Source organism: Bidens hawaiensis, unplaced genomic scaffold (assembly GCF_021521415.1).
Source record: "Bidens hawaiensis isolate Kalapana, Puna unplaced genomic scaffold, B.hawaiensis_p1.1 tig00017490_1, whole genome shotgun sequence".
Lineage (NCBI taxonomy): Eukaryota > Viridiplantae > Streptophyta > Magnoliopsida > Asterales > Asteraceae > Bidens > Bidens hawaiensis.
This window is the reverse complement of record NW_027492650.1, coordinates 238,243-262,697: the sequence shown is the minus strand read 5'-3', so window position 1 is coordinate 262,697 and position 24,455 is coordinate 238,243. Positions and strand designations below refer to the sequence as shown.

General features: G+C 35.8%; 2 protein-coding genes across 3 annotated transcripts; one reads left to right on the top strand and one right to left on the bottom strand.

The window, feature by feature from the left end:
* Positions 1-5,699: 5,699 nt before the first annotated feature.
* LOC143554074 (ADP-glucose phosphorylase-like) lies at positions 5,700-7,743 on the top strand. The gene is made up of 3 exons (XM_077043932.1): positions 5,700-6,212; positions 6,960-7,250; positions 7,333-7,743. Exons 1-3 carry the CDS (start codon positions 5,709-5,711, stop codon positions 7,591-7,593), a joined length of 1,056 nt encoding a protein of 351 aa, XP_076900047.1. The 5' UTR covers positions 5,700-5,708; the 3' UTR covers positions 7,594-7,743.
* LOC143554073 (protein SINE1-like) lies at positions 7,688-10,886 on the bottom strand. Of its 2 annotated transcripts, XM_077043929.1 has the most exons (3): positions 10,704-10,886; positions 8,540-9,772; positions 7,688-8,222 (listed from the first exon to the last, which is right to left on the bottom strand). In XM_077043929.1, the coding sequence occupies exons 2-3, from the start codon at positions 9,758-9,760 to the stop codon at positions 7,752-7,754; spliced, it is 1,692 nt and encodes a 563-aa protein (XP_076900044.1). In that variant the 5' UTR covers positions 9,761-9,772; positions 10,704-10,886; the 3' UTR covers positions 7,688-7,751. The 2 variants fall into 2 exon arrangements, with proteins under 2 accessions (XP_076900044.1, XP_076900046.1); XM_077043931.1 differs by lacking the exon at positions 10,704-10,886 and having other exon boundaries at positions 8,540-9,793.
* Between the last annotated feature and the right edge of the window lie 13,569 nt (positions 10,887-24,455).

Here is a 24,455-nt window from a genome sequence, read left to right as displayed (position 1 = left end):
CTGCGACGCTTCTAACCAAGGTCTTGGTTGCGTTCTTATGTAACGAGGAAAGGTTATCGCTTACGCTTCGAGACAACTCAAGGTTCACGAGAAAAATTATGCAACGCATGATCTCGAACTTGGTGCTGTCGTATTTGCCTTGAAGATTTGGAGACATTACCTCTATGGTACGAAGTGTGTGGTGTTTACCGATCACAAGAGTCTCCAACACATTTTTGACCAAAAAGAACTCAATATGAGACAATGTCGATGGGCCGAGTTGCTTAGCGACTATGAATGCGAAATTTGCTATCATCCTGGAAAAGCGAATGTCGTGGCCGACGCTCTCAGTCGTAAGAAGCCATTCAAATCAATACTTCTTACTTGTGTTCTTGTTCAAAATGATCTCGAAAAGCGTGTTCTCGATGCTCAACATGAATCCGTCACCGAAGGCAATATGTATGACGAGATGTCGTGTGGTGCCGAAACCCAACTTGAAACTAAACCCAATGGTCTGCTTTACTTTCTGAACCGCTTATGGATCCCTAATAGTGATGATCTTCGCACATTTATTATGGACGAAGCTCACAAGTCACGATATTCCATACATCCCGGTGCGGATAAGATGTACGTTGACCTTCGTTATGTCTATTGGTGGCCTGGTATGAAGAAAGATATCGCTTGTATGTTTCTAAATGCCTCACTTGTTCCAAAGTGAAAGCCGAGCATCATCGACCTTTTGGTTTACTCGAGCAACCTCCCGTCCCCGAGTGGAAATGGGAAGGTATTGCCATGGATTTTATCACTAAGCTTCCTTCTACCCGCAAGCAACATGATAGTATTTGGGTAATTGTTGATCGTCTGACCAAGTCTGCTCATTTCATTCCCATCAAAGAGACTTATTCTGTTGATCAATTGGCGTGTATCTACGTTGAGAAAATTGTTTGTCATCATGGAACTCCGTTATCCATTATATCTGATCGCGATGGTCGTTTTACTTCTCGTTTTTGGAAGTCGCTTCAATCCGCTTTGGGTACTCGATTGGATCTTAGTACTGCTTATCACCCGCAATCTGACGGTCAATCCGAGCGAACGATTCAAACCTTAGAGGATATGCTCCGTTCTTGTGTCCTCGATTTTGGAGGAAATTGGGATATTCATCTACCGCTTATCGAGTTCTCTTATAATAATAGTTTTCACTCTAGTATTGGTATGGCACCTTTTAAAGCGCTCTATGGTCATAAATGTCGATCTCCGATATGTTGGAACGAAGTTGGTGAATCTCAAATCACTGGTCCCGAACTAGTCCAAGAAACGACTGATCGTATTGCTCAAATCCGTCAAAATCTCCTTGCTGCTCGTAGTCGTCAGAAGAGTTATGCTGATAAGAGACGTAAACCCATTGAGTTCAGTGTTGGTGATTTTGTTCTACTCAAAGCTTCCCCTTGGAAGGGAGTTGTTCATTTTGGAAAGAAGGGAAAACTAGCTCCTCGTTTCGTTGGTCCTTTTGAGAATATTGATAGAGTTGGTCCTGTTGCGTATCGTCTCAAACTTCCTGTTGAACTCTCTAATATTCACCCGGTGTTTCATGTTTCTAACCTCAAGAAGTGTCTTGCTGAGGGTAATCTCCACATTCCTCTCGATGAAGTTAGTATTGATGAGACTATGCATTTCATTGAGTAACCCGTTGAGATTATGGATCATATGGATAAAGTTACTAAGCGAAGCCGCATTCCTTTAGTTAAAGTTCGTTGGAATTCTAAGCAAGGCGCCGAGTTTACGTGGGAGTGTGAGGACCAGATGAAACTCAAGTATCCTCATCTTTTCATTGTTGATTCTCTAATTTCAGGACGAAATTCCCAAAAGTAGGGGATACTGTAACATTTCGGGTTTTCCACTTTATCATTTGTAACCGTTACCCGACCCACTTTCGGGTTCGGGCTTTATCATTAATAATATCCGCATTTATCGAGTTATAAATTATTATTATTATTATTATTATTATTATTATTATTATATTTATATTTAAACTATTTAATTTTGACGCTTTTAACCCAAAGTATAAGTTCCAACCATTATGTGTCCATCTCCAAACTTGAGGGGCCTGTATGTAAATCCTATTATAACCCATTTCCATTATCTGGTTAACCCATTTACCCGTATTATTGTTTAAACGGGTTTTCTTTTACCCGAATCAAACAATCAATCAATTAACCGTCCAAATCCGTTTGTAATCAATGTAATGATCTGGAAATCGTTTAATTATGTTAGGGCGCGGCCTCACCGTCAACCTTTAAGCCAATTAGACTCGGCTTACTCGTTTTTTTTTCCTTTTTTGACCTAACCGACACCCATTAACAGTTATGACCGCGTAAACGTTGGTTTTATTTCAATTAAATTCATAGATACCTTCCTTGTAAGGTGACCAACAATACCCCTATAAATAATTGTATTCATTTGGCTCGTTAATTGCTCGTTCATTGCATCTTTCTGGCCGTCCCTGTTACTCCTTCGTTCATCCTATTCTGTTCTTCGTTTATAGCAATTAAAGATATGTTTTGAATCGCGTTTTCATGTGAATCAATAACCCTAAACCTGTTTTAATCAATTGTTAACGCTTTGGGTTAATCGCGATTTCTAGGGTTTGTTTATTTGGGATGAACAACTGTTGTTTTTATTTTATTTAAACGAACTGAGTTTTGTTGCAAATGGCTGGGTAGCCCAACTGGTTAACGTGTTTGTGCGTGGGGGCGGAGGTCGAAGGTTCGATCCTCCTGCACCCCATTTATTTTTGGAATGAAACCATTTTTCTTTGTTTCTTTTAATAAATAATTAATAACCAATAATATTATTAATATCAATGTTTAAACAAGTTTGATTCACTAAAAACCGGCTTCTTAATAATTTTTTTCGCTCATATACATATATTTTTCTAAGACTCGTTTACACACACATATATATATATATATATTTATATATAAAGATACTTAAAAACTAACGTTTAATGAATACGTATATATATCAAGTAATTTTCGTTATAAAACTAAAAACAATATTTTATTATGTTTTCCTTAATCAAAAATATAGTTTAATAATAAATCCTTATAAATAAAATATTAAAATAACATTTCTTTGTTATTAATTGTCTAGTTAGATCTCGTACTTAGCATATCCGATTATTCTTTATTCTCTTAGGCTTTAACGTTCGCGTGTGATTCGTTTCCCTATTATCATCATCTTAATCATCCTCGTTCATCTTGAGGACATATGCGTACCACATTCCCCATTTTTACTCGTTTTCATACTGTTTTGGGGACATATGCGTAACTTATTGTATTTTCACATTTATCTATAAACAAAACTGCAATTGTTGTCTTATGTGTTAACTAATCTCATGCCATATTTGCTATATATTTATGTGCTCAATGTGAACCGCATTCGGAGAGGTCCAGCATAATCTCATAAAATAGTATGATCATACGCTAGTCGATTTAGCTTTGTGCTTTTCGACATCTCATTTTATTTGCTCATTGGTTGATTTGTTAATCTCATTTGACTCGTTGCAGCTACGTATTTTATTATATATGTAAACTGAACTGGTGTGTTGCTCACTCAACCTCGTGTTGACAAACTATATTATTTTCACGCATATGCAGGTTATCGTTTGATGTGAAGTGTGGACTTAGAAGAATTGTTTAAGGACTTTATGCTAGAAGAGTTTATTTGAGACTTTAAATTTTCATTTGAATTATTTGATGTTTTGTTTTACTTTGAATTTCTTTTTGTAACGAATTATGGTGTTATTTGAATTAAATAAATAGATATTTGAATTTTAATAATTGCGTGATAGTAACCTTACGAGCTGTGACAATCAGTCCACACCCCGGCATTTCCGCCGTAGGTTGGGGTGTGACAATTTCGGTCGAAAAATGGCTAAATTTTACACTACGTATAAAAAAATTGGGCCGAAAACGGCTAAATTTACACTACGTATAAAAAGTTCCTGACGAAAACGGATAAATTTACACTACTACGTAAAAAACAGGTGGGCCGGGGGCCCCGGGCCCTAAGCAATCTTCGCCACTGTTGATGAACTACTCAAAAACTTTTATTGACGCTAAAAAATATGAAAACCTCATATATTTTCATTTAATGTATAAAACAAAAGTCATAAAAGCAAAGTGAAATTCTTAGAGATAACGCAAGATAACCATGGATTTATCAAAGAATAGCATATGTACTGATTGTTTCAAGATTAGTGTAATTATTAAAAGAATAAAATATATATATAACAGGGGAAAAAAATGATATAGTCTGAAAAGTTCAAAAACCTTTTCAAGAGACAGTTTGTTCTTGCGTTTAGCTATAACTAGTAATATTAGTTCGTTGCTTGTTAGTCAACTCTAGGTGTAGTTCAATATACCTCAATCCCATATTCCCATGTCATTAAAATCCAACAATTGAGTGCTCAACACCTCTTCATACCTTGAAGTAAGAGAGATCAGCCAACTAGGTCAAGATCACAAGTTCTTTTCATCTTTTGTATGGCCAAAATCCATCTTTTATAAATATATGGAAAGTTTGTAATATTTTCTAACCTAACAATGTAGTGTAGTATAAGAGTACCTGTTGTGGTTTAATTAAAAAAAATGTATGCAACTCGATCCGCCACGTAGACATTTGGTATTAACTAATACATCATTTAAGTGTTTTTTACAGGGGCGGATTTACGTTGAATGGTGGGGGTGCACGGAAACCCCCGAGTTTCATAATTATAATGTAATGCTATATATAAAATATAAAGTGCATCCCCTTATAAAATTAGAGTGCACCTCATAACCAAATTAGAAAAGTGGTGGAGTGGCCAAGGCATTAGTTGTACAAGGGGATGTTCCATGTTCGATTCTTGTACTACTTTGGTTTTATTTTTATTTTTAATATGGTCTATGGGAGGTCTTAATGTTTGTAGAGTTTCAAACAATAACCCACAGCTGCTGTCCTTTTCTTACATGAGACATTTGTAATAGCGCTAAATAAAACAGCGTAAATGTCATTTTTATCAATTGATCGTAGGTTCAATTTCTTATTCATTAATTTGTTGGTTTGTTCTTATTATTTTTGTTTCTAGACTTCTAATATTTTTAAGACCTTTTAATTGTCGAACCAACACGAATTTTTTATATCCAACTCTCTGAAAACGAAACATCTAAAAACAGAGCACCCCCGGAAAAAAAATTCTGGATCCGCCACTGGTCTTTTAACTAATATTTAAATAAAAGAAAAACTAAATAAGTGTGTGTGTGTGTGTGTTTGCATATGATTGGTAGAGAGAAGTAACATCAACCATCCAAAGTGTGAGAGGGTATTAAGGGGATAGCACCCAAGGGACTAACACGCTTTAGTGATGGTTGTGTTGTGGTTTTGCGGATGCATTTTCTATATAGTACATGTAAGGTGTCAGAGACGCCGCTCCACTACGGATGATCTAACAATGAGAACATATATACCCATTGTCAAGGACTCAAGGTTGCATTAGTTTCTAGAAAGAATCCAACACGCCAAACAATTATATTTTTGTTTTTCTTTTTAATTATCTAGCCTTCAAACAACAAGACAATTAATTATAAACATAAGATTAAATAAATACATTAACATGGTGCCGAAGGTGTGCACTCCCACCACACACACACACACACACACACACTTGGGTTTAGGGCGAATAACTGAACATGACATCAGCAAACCGGAATCCTGAAATCAGAAAAGACGCCGTCAACAATCGTACGGTCATCCTCTCTCCGGCACGATCTCGCCGTCCGTCGGACTTCAAATCCAAACCCAAACCCGAACCCGAACCCGAAACCAACCCAAACCCACATCCAAATCCAACCTGTCCGTTCTGTGCCGGAAACGAGCACCAATGCGCGCCGGAGATATTCCGGTCACCAGAATATTCCACTTCCGACTGGAAGGTCCGCGTGATCGAGAACTTGTATCCGGCTCTGAGCAGAGACGTTGAGGTGAAGTCGGATGACGTGGATTACCGTCACGCTGACGTCGTATCCGGTGAGGTGAGGTTAGGTGGGTTTGGGTTTCATGACGTTGTGATCGAGTCTCCGGTTCACTCGGTTCACTTGCCGGATTTGGCACCGGATGGAATTGCGGGTGTGTTGCTTGCTTATAAGAAGAGGATTGAACAGCTTTGCGGTATCGCTTCGATTAGTTATGTTCAGGTATCTAACGGATTTGTGGCTTTTAGAAAACAGGGATGTTATCGTCATTTTGCATAAAACTAATTGAACGAGTGGATGGAGTTAGATGACTTGGAGTTAATTGCAACTATACACGATAATGAAATTGCAAATTTTAAACTGTTGGACTGAAGTAACATTTTTTTATAGGTGGGACGAAACCGAAGTATACTATTTTTAAAACTTACTTATAGGGTTGTAAAGGAACAGAACAGAACAAAACGCTCGATGAACTGTTTTGTGGGGAGTTCGTTTATGTTCGTTCGGTCAATAAATGAACGAACATGAACAAGGTATACCGTTCGATTAAATAAATGTTCATTTATGTTCGTTAATTGTTAATGTTTTGTTTGTTAAAGGGTTTTTTTATATATATATTTTTAATGAATTTTTTAATCTTATCATATAGATTCTAGTAAAACTATTAACTATGAAACAAAAATATAAATGAGTATTAAAAATACACCAACCCAAACTTGGTGATCAGACCGAACCATTGACACATACCATAATTCAAATAAAATATTGTTTGCGTTCACGAACAAGTTTATATCCTTAATGAACGAAAACAAACAAGAAACTTCTTTTGGTTAGGTGTTTGTGAACCTTTCGGTTGTTTGATAAAGGCTTACCGGACAAACATGAACAATGCCTTGTTCGGTTCAGTTCATTTACAGCCTTATTATAAATGTGTGATTTCAAAATTGGTCTCTGTTTTGTGTAATGAAGGTATTCAAAAACCATGGTGCTTCAGCTGGAGCTTCAATGAGTCATTCACACAGTCAAATTCTAGCTCTTCCTGTTATTCCACCAACTGCTTCGACTCGTCTCAACAGCATGAAGGAATACCATAATCAAACCGGAAAATGCGTTCTTTGCAATATCAACACAAAAGAATTATTAATCGATGAATCAAACCATTTCATTTCCATTTCACCATTCGCCTCAACTTTCCCGTTTGAAACATGGATCGTTCCTCGTTATCATTCCTCTCACTTCCATGAACTTGGCGAAGATAAGGTACTTCACTTATTATGATTTATAATTGTTATATATTATTAAAATGCTTATGAATAATTTCGTATTATTAAAATATTTGCAGGCTATTGATCTTGGAGGACTACTGAAACTTACACTTCAAAAGCTGTCAATCCAATTAAACGACCCGCCGTATAATTATATGATTCATACATCTCCTCTTCAGGTCACCTCATCTCAACTACCTTACGCTCATTGGTACATACAAATTGTACCACAATTATCTACAATTGGCGGTTTTGAAATGGGAACAGGCTGTTACATAAACCCCGTCGTTCCAGAGGATGCTGCAAAGATTCTTAGAGAAGTAAAGATCCCAACTTGATTAAACTTATTATAGCTTCATCTTTTTGTAATACTCTAATTTCATAGTTTAAGACTTGTTTATGATTATTATCATAATGTAAGAACACGAAACAAATCAAGTTCCATAATGCTACAACAATATTATCCTCTTACAAAACATAGAACAGTTTTAAGAAATTAGGTTGGTACAAGGTTGTTGTAACCATTGTCTAGATCACACATCCACAAGTAACAAACGACTGCAATGAACAGAACGAATAGTGCGGAAATGATGCTGACAGTTGGCGAGATCTGCAGTTTTGTTTTAACCTTAGTTTCAGGAACAGGTGGTTCTTGAGACAGCTGCAAATTACTGGTCCCGTTCGTGAGGATGTCTTCAGTTGACGACACTGATTCTGAAATGTTATTAAACTGTTGATCTTCGTTAGTGAAACTCTCGTTGAACCCGTTTTGATCATAACTTGAATTAGGGCTCCAGTTGAATTTGCTAGAAGGCGGGCTTCTGAATTTCCGGGTTTGACTTTCTGACCATTCTCTTTGGGTTTGAGTTTCTGAGCATTCACTGTTGGAAACCTGAAGAGACTTCACTAGTTTTTTAGGAGTCGTGAAAAGGTCGGTGTTGTTGACATTAACATAGGATCTTGATCTCTGAAACAAAAGTTAGTATTAGTTAGACTGCTTAGAAGTTAAAACGGGCCGGTGAGTTTAGAAATGGGTTGTGTGTGTTGACCCGTTTCAGACCCGAATCCATGAAGCCAGAACCATAACAAGTCTGTAAAACGTTTCAACATTATTACTGGCTTTGACCCAAACTAGTGAAATGATTTTTGACCCGTTTAAATGTGTTTACTGGTTTTGACCCGAACTAGTGAAATGATTTTGACCCGTTTAAATGTGTTTACTGGTTTTGACCTGAACTAATTTTAACGGCCTGCAATAGAAGAAAGCATATTAATTAGTTTCACCTGAGGACTAGGGGTAGCGCTTCTTGGGCTTTCCGAGACACCATTGGTTGGGCTTACGAGTTGAAAGCCCGAAAATCCATTTTCATAATCTTCATGGGTCTCAGAACTATCAATTACACTTCTAGGAGTTAGCTCACCCGAAAACAACCCGTCCTTCAACGACACATCAACATTGCTCCAAAGTTTTCTACTAATACTTCTACTATCAGGATCACCATCCCGTGATTTAAAACATGTCGAAAAAGGCGAATACGATATAGAAGAACTACCGTATTCACCAAACGAGTCTACAATTTGTGATAGAGGCGATACACTTCTCCGCTCATGTTTCGAACCTTTCTTGGTTAATATTCGTTTAGCGGTTTGTATCGCTTCAAAAGCCGCTCCTTTAACATACGCCATTTGATCAGTTTGACACTTTTGAAACTCTTCAATCACAAAGGGTAATTCTGCCATTACACACTTGTAATCCAAACACCTCATTAAATAGTTAACCATTTGAATAGCCGACAACCGTTTCTGCGAGTTCTTCTCGGTTACACCCATGTTTAAAATCCCGACACCAGCCCGAATCAGCAACCGTGCATAACCTTCAACGTCCGGCCCGTTATGTTTAGCTAAAGCCATGACTAAACCGATATGCGAGTTACCCTGCATAGGCTTTTCCAAAGCTGCAGCCACCCTTTGACAAACCTCGTTGACCATTTGACCCGAACAAAACCGCCAGTTATCCGATTCCACAAGTGCTTTTAAACAAAGGGCTGCACCGGACGATAAATTCTCATGGCTAGATAAAAGAGAATCCGAGAGGGGTTTACAAAGAAGGTGAATAATTTCACTCTTTTTAGCATCGGGTGTAGTGGGGTCCATCCCATATCGAGCTATGGCAGGGACCACCTTTGAGCAAGCTTGGTGAAGAGCAAACGAGCCCGCACTTTGAGTCAAAGTCTTGATGATGTGACACATGATGTTGTCGATTTGAGGAACGATTTTTGGGCCGGTAACACGGGCCAGAACTTCATAAAGTGAGATTGTGTATTCACCTGATGTTAACCCGGTTTCTTTGGTCTCAGAAACTTGAGCGAGAAAGATCGGGATCGCCTTCGAATCCAAATCTTTTACATATGATTTCAATGCTTTCATTGCCAATTTTCGACTGTCTGAATCTTTATCAAGATTTTCCAACTGTCGTCTAACCACCGGGCTCAAGTTTCTTCCCATTTTGGAACAAGACTGCAAAACCAGAACTCAAGTTTAATGTCTTCAAAAAAAAAACAAGTGTTAATGGGTCAATTTGTACAAAAGTTTTCAAGAATATCTTTTATTCAAAAAGCATAAATTTGAACTAGTTCTTTTAAAATGATGCAGATGGTTCAAGAATATAATCAATATACATTATTAATGTAAATTAACTAAAGATAAACATCTGACTCAATTTGCAAGGTTCATGTTACAAATTGTAAACCATCAAACTGTAAAACCAAACTGTAAATATTTCAAACCGGCCTACTTGCTTCAGTTCATGATTGGTTTTAACTATTTAAGAACACTCATACCATACATACATTAATCTCAATATTAATTCTTTTACAGCTTCAAAACAAGTTAACATTTTACAAATCATATAAGATAGATCTTGAAATCCCAATTCTTCATATATTTTCAAATTTAAAAATATATATATATCTTTAAACCCTATAAAAAAAGGTCAAAATTCAAGAACAAGATCCCAACACAAATGACCAAATTCAGTGAAAAAAATGGTCAAAATTCAAGAAGAAGATTTAAAACTTATAACAAAAAGATAGATCTAGAAAATACCATTTCTTCACAAATTTATAAAACTCAAAAGAAAATAATAATAAAAAGTAAAAATTGTAATTCTATAAAATAAGTCAAATTTCAACAAGATTCAAAATTTAATCAATACCTGTGACTGTTAATCTGTTTGCAGCTGTTTTCACCTTAATTTTTAATGAAATATTTTACAGATTTCAATCAAGTTAACATTTTTACAAACAAAAGACTGAAAGACATAGATCTTGAAATGCCGATTCTTCATAAATTTTGAAACTTTAAAATCTAATTTCTTTGTAAACACTATAATCTTAAAACCCTATAAAAACAAGTCAAATTTTAAGAACAAGATTACTTTAATCAATACCTGTGCCTGTAAATCTGTTTGCAGCTGTTTTTCACCTTAATCTTTGATGAAATCAGATGGGTTTTGATTAAACGCCATAAAGATGAAGTCTTTGGAATCAAGAATCTTGAAATAATTAGTAGCAGAGTGTATTTCGGTGGGATGTAAAAATGGAGACAAGTGTTTTAATTTTAATTTAATCTGAATATTTCCCCCCTTTTTGGTAAGGATTTGTTTTTTTAGGGTTTCCATATCATTTCAAATATTATTCTTTATTGGTTTTTATTATTTGACGAATTTGCCCTCAAAACTAAATTAATGCAATATTATCTTTAATTTAATTATATATAATTGTTGTTTCGACGTATTTATTACGCGGTGATTTTATTAGTTTGGTTTTCGGTTTTTCGGTATGGATTTTTTTTTGGTTAAAACTGGATTAGGAATGTCCAGAAACCAAAACGATATCCGAATTTAAATTCAAAACTTTGGTACCGGAAACCGAATATGTAAATCAGTAAATGGTTTCTATTGGATTACTGATTTAATATGTTTGAATCCAAATATTGAATAATAAATATTGATGCTCCATTTTTTCACTTGTATTGCCCCATTAATAAAAAATAAATATTGAGCAGGTGTATTTAATACAAGTTATAATTGTAAAAATACATCATTTACTCTTGCATTTATAACAAGATTAAATTGTAAAATACCATGCCAAAAGTAATGCAATTAATAATAGAGGGTTAAACCGTTAAACATAAAAAGAGTAAAGACACCATTCTTTATTGTAAGTTGATAGAAACATAAAACAATAAAAGTGACACTAATGGTTAAAGGTTAAATTTGTCATTTCAGAAATTAGTATTTAATTTTAATCAGGCCACTTCATTTGATTTTTGCCGCCTCTTGTTTTCAAAATTTTCATCTCTTTTTAGACATCCAATCCAAACATGGAAAAGAGTCAATACACCAAGAAAATAATTAATAATACAAACAAATCCTTTTTGCCTTTTGTTACCAAATAGAATATTGCAATTATTTTAAAAAAAAATTATACTCATTGATGGTTCACTATTCTTTATTCAATCATCCTACAAAATACCAAGATACTGTTTTATTTTTAATTGTTTTACATTTGGTAAATGTCCCAAATCTTACCAAAAACATTACACACTATTGACTTTGTTTTAAAAAAAATTTTGTTCTGCATTTTGAACATGGATTTAATAAATGATTTATGCATATTCAGGGTTTAAGATCAGTTAAAAATTATTAATTAGGAATTCTACAGACTTTTGAAGGTGAGTTACACATTTTGATGAACATAATAAAATAGCCACAAACTAGTATACGAGTTTTATCAAACAAACATAATTATTAAATTTAAACATAATATCGTGTTTGTAAATTATATATATATTAAAAACCAACATGGCCTTCACTCACATTTTTAATTATTCATCAAATATGCAAACATCTTAGCTTAATGTACAAGTCTTTTCTACACAATAATTCTTTTATTTATCACTACATGTATTCAATCATCATCAATCCCCTACTTTACATCTTCTCCCTTATTGCATATCTTTTGAAATTTCCTACCATCTCACATTGATTAATCGTCCTTGATGTTCACAAAATTGATTGGTATTTACAAAATCAATGGAAGGAGATGGCGGTTTCAGCCGCAAGTGGTGCCATCTCTAATTCGGTTGTCAGGTCTTCGACATCATAGTTGTGTCATTGTTCTCCAACATCATCATCAAATGCTCCTGCACGCCACAACGTGCGGGTCAGGAAACTTGTTTAATTTAATTGGCAGGTTTACAATTGAATTAATGAACCCGAACATGACTCATATCTATTTGAATAGGGCTTAAACGAGCTCAACCCAAAGTTTACGTTGGAGCTCTTTTAATAAACAAGCCCGAGTTCGAGCTTTGCATGTCCAACTTATATATTCTCTTGAGCTTAACTCGTATTATATAAATTTTTATAGAATAGATTAAACATATATTTTTTATAGTTAATATTATGTATGTAACTCTGATAAATTAGTCAGTAATTATCCTATGTTATATAATTTATAATGATATATATAGATACAAATAATTACAATAAGATATATAAAAATATCTCAATAACTAATAAATAAATTAACAAGTCGAGCTTAAACAAGTTTAACCCTGGGCTTGAGTTTATATTGAAACTCTCTTAGTACACAAGCTTGAGTCTGAGCTTGACCAAAGTCACGAGTTTAAAAGAGCTTAAACAAACTATTATTTATATAACCTTTTATTTTATATATTAGATATGTTTTCAAAATAAATAATATTAGATAAACGTTTTGAATAAAAAATCAAAAACTATATATAGTATGTCATATATGATATTAAAAAAATAAATTTTATATAGACAAGTAAAATATTTAAATAACTAATAATTAACAAATAAGCGGGACAACTTGGCTCTCCCCATTTACATCTCGTACCTAGACACACTTAGGGCGCGTTCGTTTCACAGAATTCGTGGGAATTCAAAGGAATTGGAATTAAAAATCCCATGACATGACGTGTTCGTTTCGTTGGAATTGGATTCTTAATTTCATTTTGGTGTGTTCGGTTCAAAGAATTGGAATTCGAATTGGAATTCAATTCCCTCAGATTCCTTTAAATTAAGAGACTCCAAATCCTTTCAAAATGTGGAGGATTTCAAGGTAATTCATTGAAATCTATTCTCGAGTTTTTTTTTAACGAGGAAAACGAATAAAACATTTTAATTTTTTTTTTACTTTTTTTGTTTTTTATTTATATTTTGAGTTATGAATTTTTTTTTTATTATTTTTGAATGCTTTTTGAGGGGTTTTTTATCTTAATAGAAAACCCATAATAAAAATTAAAATAATAATAAAAAAAAATCATAACACAAAATATAAATAAAAAACAAAAAATATAACAAAACCAAAATGTTTTCACTGTTATCCTTGTTAAAAAAAATCCTCGATTTCTATTCATTTGTCAAACGAACACATTAAGAATGTAATTGGATTTCAATTCCCTCAAATTCCAATTTCTATTGGAATGTTCAAATTCCAAATCCAATTCATTTAAATTCCAATTCCATTTCATTCCGTGAAACGAACGCGCCCTTAGGCCATTCGTAATGGGCAAAGATAAGGGGCGATTTTGGGGCGAAATGGAGCGAGGCGGGAGGATTTTGTCGCCAGAAGGAGGAAAGGAAATATTATTATTATATTCATGTGTGTGTTATATATATTATATTATTATTTGTAGCCCATACACCATTACACTCTAAAATCAAATTCCCACCCCTTGCTGACTGGGCGACGTGTGTCACAATTCGCCCCAATTTGTAGCCCCTTCACTACGCATAAGCTTAGAGTTTGCAATCAAGACATGGGCCATGTAATCTATTAATTTAAAAACAAGTCAAATGGATTGACAAATTGCAAACAAGTCATAAAAAGGCCGACATGCCCGACAATAAATGGATTAGACATATTGACGTTTAGGCAAATCAACCCAAACACGACTTATTTACACCCCGTGTAATTTCTATTACACCATAGGATCAAACTTAACAAATAGTGACCCCGGGCAACAAACCAAACACCACCCAAAGTATCAAGCAATCAAGTCTTTTCACTTAATAAATTTTGACAGTTTACTGCAAAGAAACAAACTCATGGGAATAATTATGCTTTAATGCCTTACTTCTCACAGCTTACTGTAACGATTCCGACGAAACCAGGGATACCCTAACCGGTAGACGATAGTTACGTCATATTTTATGTCGGGTACATGAGTTACCATGGTAATTATACGAGAATACATGGTTCACTGTACTGATTGTACGTGAATATATAATTCATCGTATTGAATATGCGATTAATCGATCGATAGTTATTGAAACCCGAACGAATCGAGGGTTCAATTATAGACGAGATATATGATATTTAGTGATGTTACGAAGTATTAAAGCTTCGGGATAAGTGGATTAAAGCACAGAAAAAGGATTTCGATTTAATAGTACGTCGGTGTGTTAAACGAAACCTTTAATACCAAACCGAGCAAGAGATGATCGATCAAGCCGAAAAAGATGCGCGATAATTAATGATATGATGTTTTAAGTTAATAAATGTCATGGTTTAAGTTTTTAAAGTTTTTAAATCGGTTTTATATAAATTTCATTTTAAGCCGAAAAACGACCGTTTTAGCCTCGTTTTAAGCCGAATTAAACATTTAACCGAAAACGAACTGAACCAGATTATCCAAAACATTATCCGGATATCCGATATCCAAATGAGTGGCCAAGAATGAAGAGGTGGGTCCCACCCCACCCCCACATAATTCCGATCGGATGGGGGGGAAACCCCTTATCCTTTATTTTCTTTTTTCCAAACAAGCATTCAACAATCCATGAATCCTCTCAAGATCATGATCCAAAACCGAGAGTTTTTAGCAAGAAAACAAGGTAAAGAATCGAGTTAATCACGTTTCCATCTTCGTTTCTTGAGTTGGTTTGTAAGAAAATGAGGTTTCAAAGATGAAAACCGATTCTTGCATGATCAAGTGATGTATACAGGTTATACAAGGGATCTTGGTCCAAGAAAGGAGTTAAACGAACCAAAAACGAATTTTTACGGTTTAAATCTTTGTTTTTGAATCATAATCGAAACTATAGTGTAAGAGGCTTGATCGTGAGTGTAACTTGCTTGGTATTGTGGTATGTTGGTTGTAGGTTCTGTATTTAGTGGTAGATAAGGCGGAAAGACGAGTTTGTAGCTTGTAGTGGCGGAAAACGAAAGGTATATTCGGTTATGTTCGGTGTATGTGTTTTGGGACTGATTGTTGATGGTTTAGAGTTGGGTCATGAAATTTTACAGGGATGTTCTACACATGAAACTATGAGTTCTGTGAATTTTTGGTAATTTTTGGATAAAGGATGAATATTGGTGAATTTAATGCTCGGTTTTGGCCAAAAATGGTGAAAAATAGTGAAATATCATGAAAAATTCTGGAAAATTTCAGATAAGCTTTTTATATCATGTATAAGTCACACACAAAATTTGGGGTCAGTTGGAGAAGTCTAAGTAGGCTTTTCGGTTAAACGAGTTATAGGGTTTACTAGCTCGGTTTTAGTGAAAATGGCATGTAAAGGAAGATTTGGTTCTGGAGAAATTACAGGGGACTATGTGGATGGCAGGGGACATCCAGGAAAAATTTGAGATTTTTCTAAGATCGTTTGATATTTACGACATATTTAGTGTTTAAATGGTGTTTAAAAATAGATAAATAAATTTTAAATATAAAAATTAATTCTGGAAATATTTTTATAAAAATCCCCACTGTCAAAAAGTGATTGGTGCAAAATTTCAAGATCCGAGATTAAACGGATAATTATTTGTGCTAATTATCAAACTTTTAAAGTTAAAACGCGTAAACCGGTGAAGTTCGCTTAAGCGAGCTGACTGGTGTATAAAAACCTTAAAAATGAACTATTTTCATATAAATGAGTTAAACAAGTAAAAATAAATCATCCGAAAATAATTCGGATGATTTGAGTAATTTTTGTCCGATTTAACAGTTTCCGGTACGCTAAAGACGGAAACGGGTCCCGCGGCCAATCGGGGCGTCTAAACCGAGCTCAAATTTCACAACTCTAACTAAATTATCAGTCAACAACTATTTTCGGGTCGTGTGTGACCAAACTCATTTTTGAAACGTAAAAACGGATAACCGTGCTAGGAACTCAAAACGAGAAAAACGATTAATAATGATTTTGACCATTGAACTCTAAACGAAATCACAATCTGAGTTTGGAGAAGTGTTCTGGGTTAACATTGCCCCCGGAACGGGTACAGTACTGGGTTAACAGTGTCCCCAGATGTACCGGTTAACGCTGTTAAAGTTATATTAATAATGAGTGTATAGTAACGATCGTAGGGATCATATTACAGATTGGACGTGTTAACTGATAATGATTGTTGTTACCTGCTTGCATGTGCTAAGGTGAGTTTCACGAGCCCCTTTTTCTGAATAGTTTTCAAATATTTTCCCGGGGCGGAAAGCTTGTTACTAATAAAATGTTTAAGTACATACTGAACGCATGGATTTGCGTGTATTTATAAATATTTGATTATACGGGAATCGTACGGAATGGGTACAGTACTGGGTTAACAGTGTCCCCAGATGTCCCTAGAAGTGTTTCTGGGTTAACATTGTCCCCGGAATGAGTACTGTACTGGGTTAACAGTGTCCCCAGACAGAGGTTTCGCTTGTGGGCTCAGCATAATTACATCATGTTTCTGGGTTAACATTGCCCCCGGAATGAGTACAGTATTGGGTTAACAATGTCCCCAGATAATATTATATTTTGATATGGATTTATCATGGTTTACTCAAATTGTGAAACTCACCAACTATTCGTAGTTGAGCCGTTTTCTCACATGTTTTTTCAGGTACAACTAAGATGAAGTGATTGCTTACGTGCTAAGTGCTTGATGTGTGTAAGATTTGCGTGCGGAAGTTAGGATACATTATAATAAATAGAATTATGTATCGTATTGTATGATGTGTGTATCACCTAGACGGTAATGGAATACAAGATAATGTAATTTGAAGTATATTAATGCATTCAGTTTTCTTTATAAACAATGTGGTTGATATCAGAGGTGTCTGTTGCATCCCGTTTACGTTTCTGCTGCGGTTACGGGGTGTTACAGAAGTTGGTATCAGAGCCATTGGTTATAATAGAATTAGTATGTCTTTAAAAGATACCTAAAAATATAACCAGTAGCTCAAGTATTATAGGATCTGAATATCGACTAATAATATATAGTGACGGGATCTGGATGAACTTGAATGGACAAGTGAGTTATTATGGTCCGGAACATAATAACAGACTTGTCTGCACGAGGGAATTCAGGGGAAGTCACTGGGTACATTAATAGGTAAAAATGGCAACATATGTGTAAAGTATATAATATTATTTATACGTGCTAATGTGTATATATATATGTGTACATATCTTGTGGGTACATGTATTGAGAAATGGGACCCGGATAAGGAACCGGGGGATGAAATAATAAAAGTACTGAGGATGCTGAAATTTCTAGAGCATCGGTTGATGATAAGTCTGACTTATCGGGCTATAGTTATGATAGTACCAAGTTAGATCTCCTGTTTGACATTAACCAGAAATATCTAGTAACCGTCACTCCCAACCAAAATTGATAAATCCCTTACCCTACCAACACCGGTACCGTATATCCTAATAACCCCATATGTTCACCCGAACCGCCGACCCTCACGTACGGACGGACCTGTACCTGAACCCATTCTTGTTCCATTAAAATAAAAATAAAATAATAATAATAAAATGGATAATAAATGAGCAGATAAAAATAATATATAGAAATATATATATGTATTGCTCACTCTCAAACATATGAGACATACCACCTCCAGATCGAGAATTACTGATTTTAGCAAACCTAGAACGCCTGAGGACATTGACTGAGCAAGTGATAGAGTTTCCCCTAATAGTAATTAATAATATTTGAAGGCAACCCATGTTGCGCGATTACCTTGAACCTTGCAACTCCCTATGTTAACCTTACATCCGTTAGATGCCTATACCCATGTATACTCGAATAGAATGATTACCCATACACAAAGAGGTGTTGAAATCATTATAGCATAGTTGGTTATTCGTTCGTAGGTGGTATACCGTGTATGCCGGATATACGAATAGACACGGATATTATAACTCCGTGGTACGTAATCGTTTGGTGCTCACGGTGAGCATGTATCGGTTATGCTGACATGCAGAAGGATATTGAAATCAAGTATATTAAACATTAACCTTTGTTGAGAAAGATCTATACGTCAGTTGATGACAAGGATTATGAAACATATTTGAATGTTAACCGACGTCAGGTTAAGTCCATATGTTATTATACTTGTGGGACTTATATACTAGATACTGATATGTGTAATATGTATGATAATATTTGGTGTGTATGTGTACCTGCTGTTATGATTGAGCCGGTAACGAGTTATACGGTGAGATTAGTATTGATTACTGCGTACGGGATGAGTACGGCAGAATGACATAAAGAGAGTAACTCCAATGATGGAGATTGATATGATTCAGTTGATTGCTCAAAGATAGCAGATGATGATACCGAATGTCGTATCACAGATCACTGCTAGTGTTGATGCAAATGTGATCGCAGAATGATAGATCGAGCAATCACATGATTATGAATATTTCAATTCTTAGTGTTATTACTAAGAGTGATATTGTACCACCGAATACTGTTACGACTACAAGTATTAGTTATAAACTAAACATGAATGGTAGTCGTAATGAATTAGATCCGGTATGAAGGATATGTTTATCGGTTGTGTTAAGGAAATTATTAATAGTCCACTGATGGTAAAAGGAGGAATAGATTAGCGAGTGGATAGAAAAGATCGAAATGGTTAAGGATATTGGTAAGAGTCTAGAACATTGTGTAGTGAAATATGCTACAGATATGTTGGTAGATTATGTTGTATCGTGATGGAACACGATGGTACAAAATTACAGTTAGAAAATTATTACTCAGATGATATGGTCGGAATTTAAAATTCTTGTGCTAGAGCACTTTTATTCGAATAATTAAGTTCAGAGATTGGAAACTGAGTTATGGAAGATAGAAATGTTGTGTGCTGATCACATAGAACACGCTAATCGTTTGAAGGAATTGTCCTGTCTGGTAACATGGCTAATTACTCCTGAAACTAAGCGAAGTGAGCGCTATATTGGGACTAACTCCATCGATAAGAAGTATAGTCAACCCTGTAAAATATACAACATTTGGAAGGGTTGTGTCACAAGCCAGCATTGATATATTCGACTTTATGGGAAGCGGAATGGAAGGACGTTAGGTGAGACGTCGAGTGCTAAAGAAGAGAAATGATAAAAGTATAGTGCAAAATAGACTTGTGAATAAATAGGTATGCCCTACAATCCAGAATTATACCAAGACTAGTTCTGGTGTGAAAACATGAACCGCATGAAGGGTCCTTCCCTAAATGTGGAAAATATGGTTATCGGCAGGAAGAAGAATGTCGAGTGATAGTAGGCCACAGGTGTGGTAAAGATGGAAGTAATGCCCCAATTGTAGAACCAATTGAAGCCATGTGAACCGGCAACCCCAACCCATTCGTGTACAACCACTCCGAACCCAACAACTTCAATAATAATCCATCCAAAGAAATCAAATTATGCCAAACAGTTGTACTTGCTATGAATGTGGCAGTACAGAACGTTTCAAGAGAAATTGCCCAAAGTTGAACCAAGGTGTCGTTGGAAGACGAACCTCATGACAAGCATCAACCTCTGATCAAGCAAGGAGCCGTGCCTTTGTGAGTAATTCGAATAAAGCACGTCATGAACCAAAGGTGGTATTAAGTACGTTGTAGTTTTAAATCAATGGGCTTCAGCGATATTTTTACGGTCGTCGATAGAAGTTAGTTCCTGTTAACCTCCTATCATTTGGAAAGATACCGATTAGTGAAACTATAGAACCCTATACTGTAGAATCGCTAACGGTGAATCCCTAATGGTTAACTAAATTGTTCGGAATTGCCCTATTATTCGGAACGATTAATCCTTTCCTTATTGACCTACGACCAGTAAAGTTAAGAAGTTTTGACGTAATAGTTAACATGGATTGGCTAACTCAACATGAAGCTGAAATCAAATATGAAAAGAAGATGATTAGAAGCTCTCATTCGGACGATGAAGCGATTAGATACAGAGAAAAGTGTACGGTATTATGTTACCACTCTAGTCTCATCTTGAGATGCTATAATATTTACGACAAGAAAACGTGGTGTATTTAACAAACGCGATTGCCAAAGTATTTAAAAGAAAACATATAGAAGATGTTTCGGTGATACGTAAATATCCAGAAGTTTTCCCAGAAGAACTTCCTGGGTTACCGCCAACCCGACAGGTCGAATTCAGAATCGATTTAATGTCTCAAGCTGGCCCTGTTGCTAAAGCACCCTACCGACTTGCACCGTCCGAGATGCAAGAATTATCCAATCAGTTACAATAATTGTTGTATAAGGTTTTATACGACCTAGTTAGTCACCATGGGGTGCACCAGTTTTAATTGGGAAATGAAGGACGGAAGTGTTAGGATATGTATTGATTAGGGAGAATTGAATAAAATGACGATCAAGAATATGTATTCACTTCTTCGAAGTAAATGATCTATTTAACCAACTGCAAGGGGCGATTTATTTTTTTGAAAATTGATCTTAGATATAGTTATCACCAAATGAAAAATCCAAGAGGAGGACGTTGCAACAACAACGTTTCGGACTCGTTACGGCCATTATGAATTCTTATTCATGCCATTCGAGCTAACAAATGCGCAGGCAGTGTTCATGGAACTCATGAACCGAGTTTGTAAACTTTATTTTGACAAATTGTCATAGCATCCATTGATGATATTTTGATATATTCGCAACGTAAAGAAGAGCACGAACGACGGTTAAGGAAAATTGTGGAAGTGTTAAAGAAAGAAGAGTTGTACGCTAAGTTTTCGAAATGTGATTTTGAATAAAGAAGGCATAATCCCTTGGTCATGTTGTAAAGCAACAAGGATTTCACATAGACCCAAATAAGGTAGAAACCATTAAAATTGTGCCGAGCGCCGATTTTAAGTCTCCTCAATGGAGACGATGGTTTTGTTGCGTATTGTGACGCATCGCGTAGAGGGTTAGGATGCGTGTTAATGCAGAATAATATGGTTATAGTCCATGCTTCCCGACAGTTAAAAGTACACAAGAAAAATTACACTACTCATGACTTAGAACTGGGAGCGGTTATCTTCGCACTTAAAATCTGGAGACATTATCTCCACGGTACGAAGTGCACCATCTTCACTAATCATAAAAGTTTGCAGCACATATTCGATCTGAAAGAACTGAATATGAGGCAACGAAGATGGGTCAAGTTGTTAAGCGATTATGACTGTGACATCCGTTATCACCCCGGCAAGGCTAGCGTCGTAGCCGATGCCTTGAGTAGGAAAGGTCGGGTTAAGTCATTGCGAGTGCGAGCGCTGGGGATGATAGTTCAGTCGAACCTTTCGGACCTAATTTGAGTCGCTTAACGTGAGGCGTTGAGAGAGGAACAATTGGAAAGGGAGGAGCTTTACGGCAATGAGAAGAATGTCGAACAGCGCGTGGACGAAATTCTCTACTTCAAAAATCGGGTTTGGATCCCGACCCTCCATGACCTTCGTGAATTAATCATGGACGAAGCGCATAGATCGAAATATTCCATACATCAGGGATCGGATTAGTCTATTGATGATACGAACATCTGAAAGGATTTTGTTAATGACCGAGTGTGGAGAAAGATATGGTTACGTATGTTGGTGAAAATTTAAGTTATGCAAGAGATAAGGCTGCATACCGAAAACCCTTGGGAACGCCACAACGACAGAAAATTCGCCAATGATAGTGGGAATAAATTACAATGGGTTTCGGGACGCAAATCCCCAAGATATATCAAAGGCATGAGGTAAATTGGGTAATCGCGGATCGATTAACCAATCCTCGCATTTCATCCCAATCCATGTCGATTACCACAATGAATTCTCGCCCAAATTCATGTTGGTGAAATGGTATCTCGTCGTGGAGTACCATTTTCAATTATCTCAGATCGAAATAGTCATCCTACTTCCAATATTGGAAGGCGGGGAAGGAAGCATCGAGAGCTTGAAGCTTTCTATGGGTGAAGTATTTATCACCAATTTGTTAAATTGAAAATGGGCGTCAATCAAGCCATAAGATTTGAATTGATTCGAGAATCAACCAATCGGATTTATAATATTTAAGATAAGTTGAAAGCAGCGCGAGATTGGCCAAGGATTTATTCCAACATTTAAAGGAAACCATTGTCGCCGGAAAGAGGTGACAAGGTATTTTTAAGGCATCACCTTAGAGAGGTGATATGAGGTTTGGCAAAACCGAAAATAGCTCCTTAATATACAGGACCTCATGAGACTATCTCCAAGATTGGTCATTTAGTTTATCGATTAAAGTACTCCAGGGGCTAAGTACTATACATAATGTTTTGCCATGTATACGGATTGAAAAGTGCCTAAGCGATGAGGCAACGAAAGTACTAGTAATAGAGGTACTCATAGAAGACATGCTTGATATCATAACTAATTCCGTAGAGATAGTAGACGGGAAAACTAAACAGTTTGGACATACCAAGCTTTATTGATTAAGATTAAGTGGAATTCACAGCGAGGACCAGATTATACCTGGTAACGTGAGGGTGAATTCTGAAGGAAAAACCCCCCACCTTTCTCTCGAAAGGGGATAGTGGGCGTGTAAAATTTCGAGGACGAAATCTCTTAACGGGGGGAGAATGTAACGATTCCGACGAAACCAGGGATACCCTAACCGGTAGACGATAGTTACGTCATATTTTATGTCTGGTACATGAGTTACCATGGTAATTATACGAGAATACATGGTTCACTGTACTGATTGTACGTGAATATATAATTCATCATATTGAATATGCGATTAATCGATCGATAGTTATTGAAACCCGAACGAATCGAGGGTTCAATTATAGACGAGATATATGATATTTAGTGATGTTACGAAGTATTAAAGCTTCGGGATAAGTGGATTAAAGCACAGAAAAAGGATTTCGATTTAATAGTACGTCGGTGTGTTAAACGAAACCTTTAATACCAAACCGAGCAAGAGATGATCGATCAAGCCGAAAAAGATGCGCGATAATTAATGATATGATGTTTTAAGTTAATAAATGTCATGGTTTAAGTTTTTAAATCGGTTTTATATAAATTTCATTTTTAAGCCGAAAAACGACCGTTTTAGCCTCGTTTTAAGCCTAATTAAACATTTAACCGAAAAACGAACTGAACCAGATTATCCAAAACATTATCCGGATATCCGATATCCAAATGAGTGGCCAAGAATGAAGAGGTGGGTCCCACCCCACCCCCACATAATTCCGATCGGATGGGGGGGAAACCCCTTATCCTTTATTTTCTTTTTTCCAAACAAGCATTCAACAATCCATGAATTCTCTCAAGATCATGATCCAAAACCGAGAGTTTTTAGCAAGAAAACAAGGTAAAGAATCGAGTTAATCACGTTTCCATCTTCGTTTCTTGAGTTGGTTTGTAAGAAAATGAGGTTTCAAAGATGAAAACCGATTCTTGCATGATCAAGTGATGATACGGGTTATACAAGGGATCTTGGTCCAAGAAAGGAGTTAAACGAACCAAAAACGAATTTTTACGGTTTAAATCTTTGTTTTTGAATCATAATCGAAACTATAGTGTAAGAGGCTTGATCGTGAGTGTAACTTGCTTGGTATTGTGGTATGTTGGTTGTAGGTTCTGTATTTAGTGGTAGATAAGGCGGAAAGACGAGTTTGTAGCTTGTAGTGGCGGAAAACGAAAGGTATATTAGGTTATGTTCGGTGTATGTGTTTTGGGACAGATTGTTGATGGTTTAGAGTTGGGTCATGAAATTTTACAGGGATGTTCTACACATGAAACTATGAGTTCTGTGAATTTTTGGTAATTTTTGGATAAAGGATGAATATTTGGTGAATTTAATGCTCGGTTTTGGCCAAAAATGGTGAAAAATAGTGAAATATCATGAAAAATTCTGGAAAATTTCA

Excerpts from the sequence above, each read along its gene's own strand:
- LOC143554074 (XM_077043932.1), top strand. The coding sequence starts at position 5,709 with ATGACATCAGCAAACCGGAATCCTGAAATCAGAAAAGACGCCGTCAAC. Across the intron at positions 6,213-6,959 it reads CTTCGATTAGTTATGTTCAG|GTATTCAAAAACCATGGTGC; the intron begins GTATCTAACGGA and ends TGTGTAATGAAG. Across the intron at positions 7,251-7,332 it reads ATGAACTTGGCGAAGATAAG|GCTATTGATCTTGGAGGACT; the intron begins GTACTTCACTTA and ends AAATATTTGCAG.
- LOC143554073 (XM_077043929.1), bottom strand. The coding sequence starts at position 9,760 with ATGGGAAGAAACTTGAGCCCGGTGGTTAGACGACAGTTGGAAAATCTT. Across the intron at positions 8,223-8,539 it reads GCGCTACCCCTAGTCCTCAG|AGATCAAGATCCTATGTTAA; the intron begins GTGAAACTAATT and ends CTTTTGTTTCAG.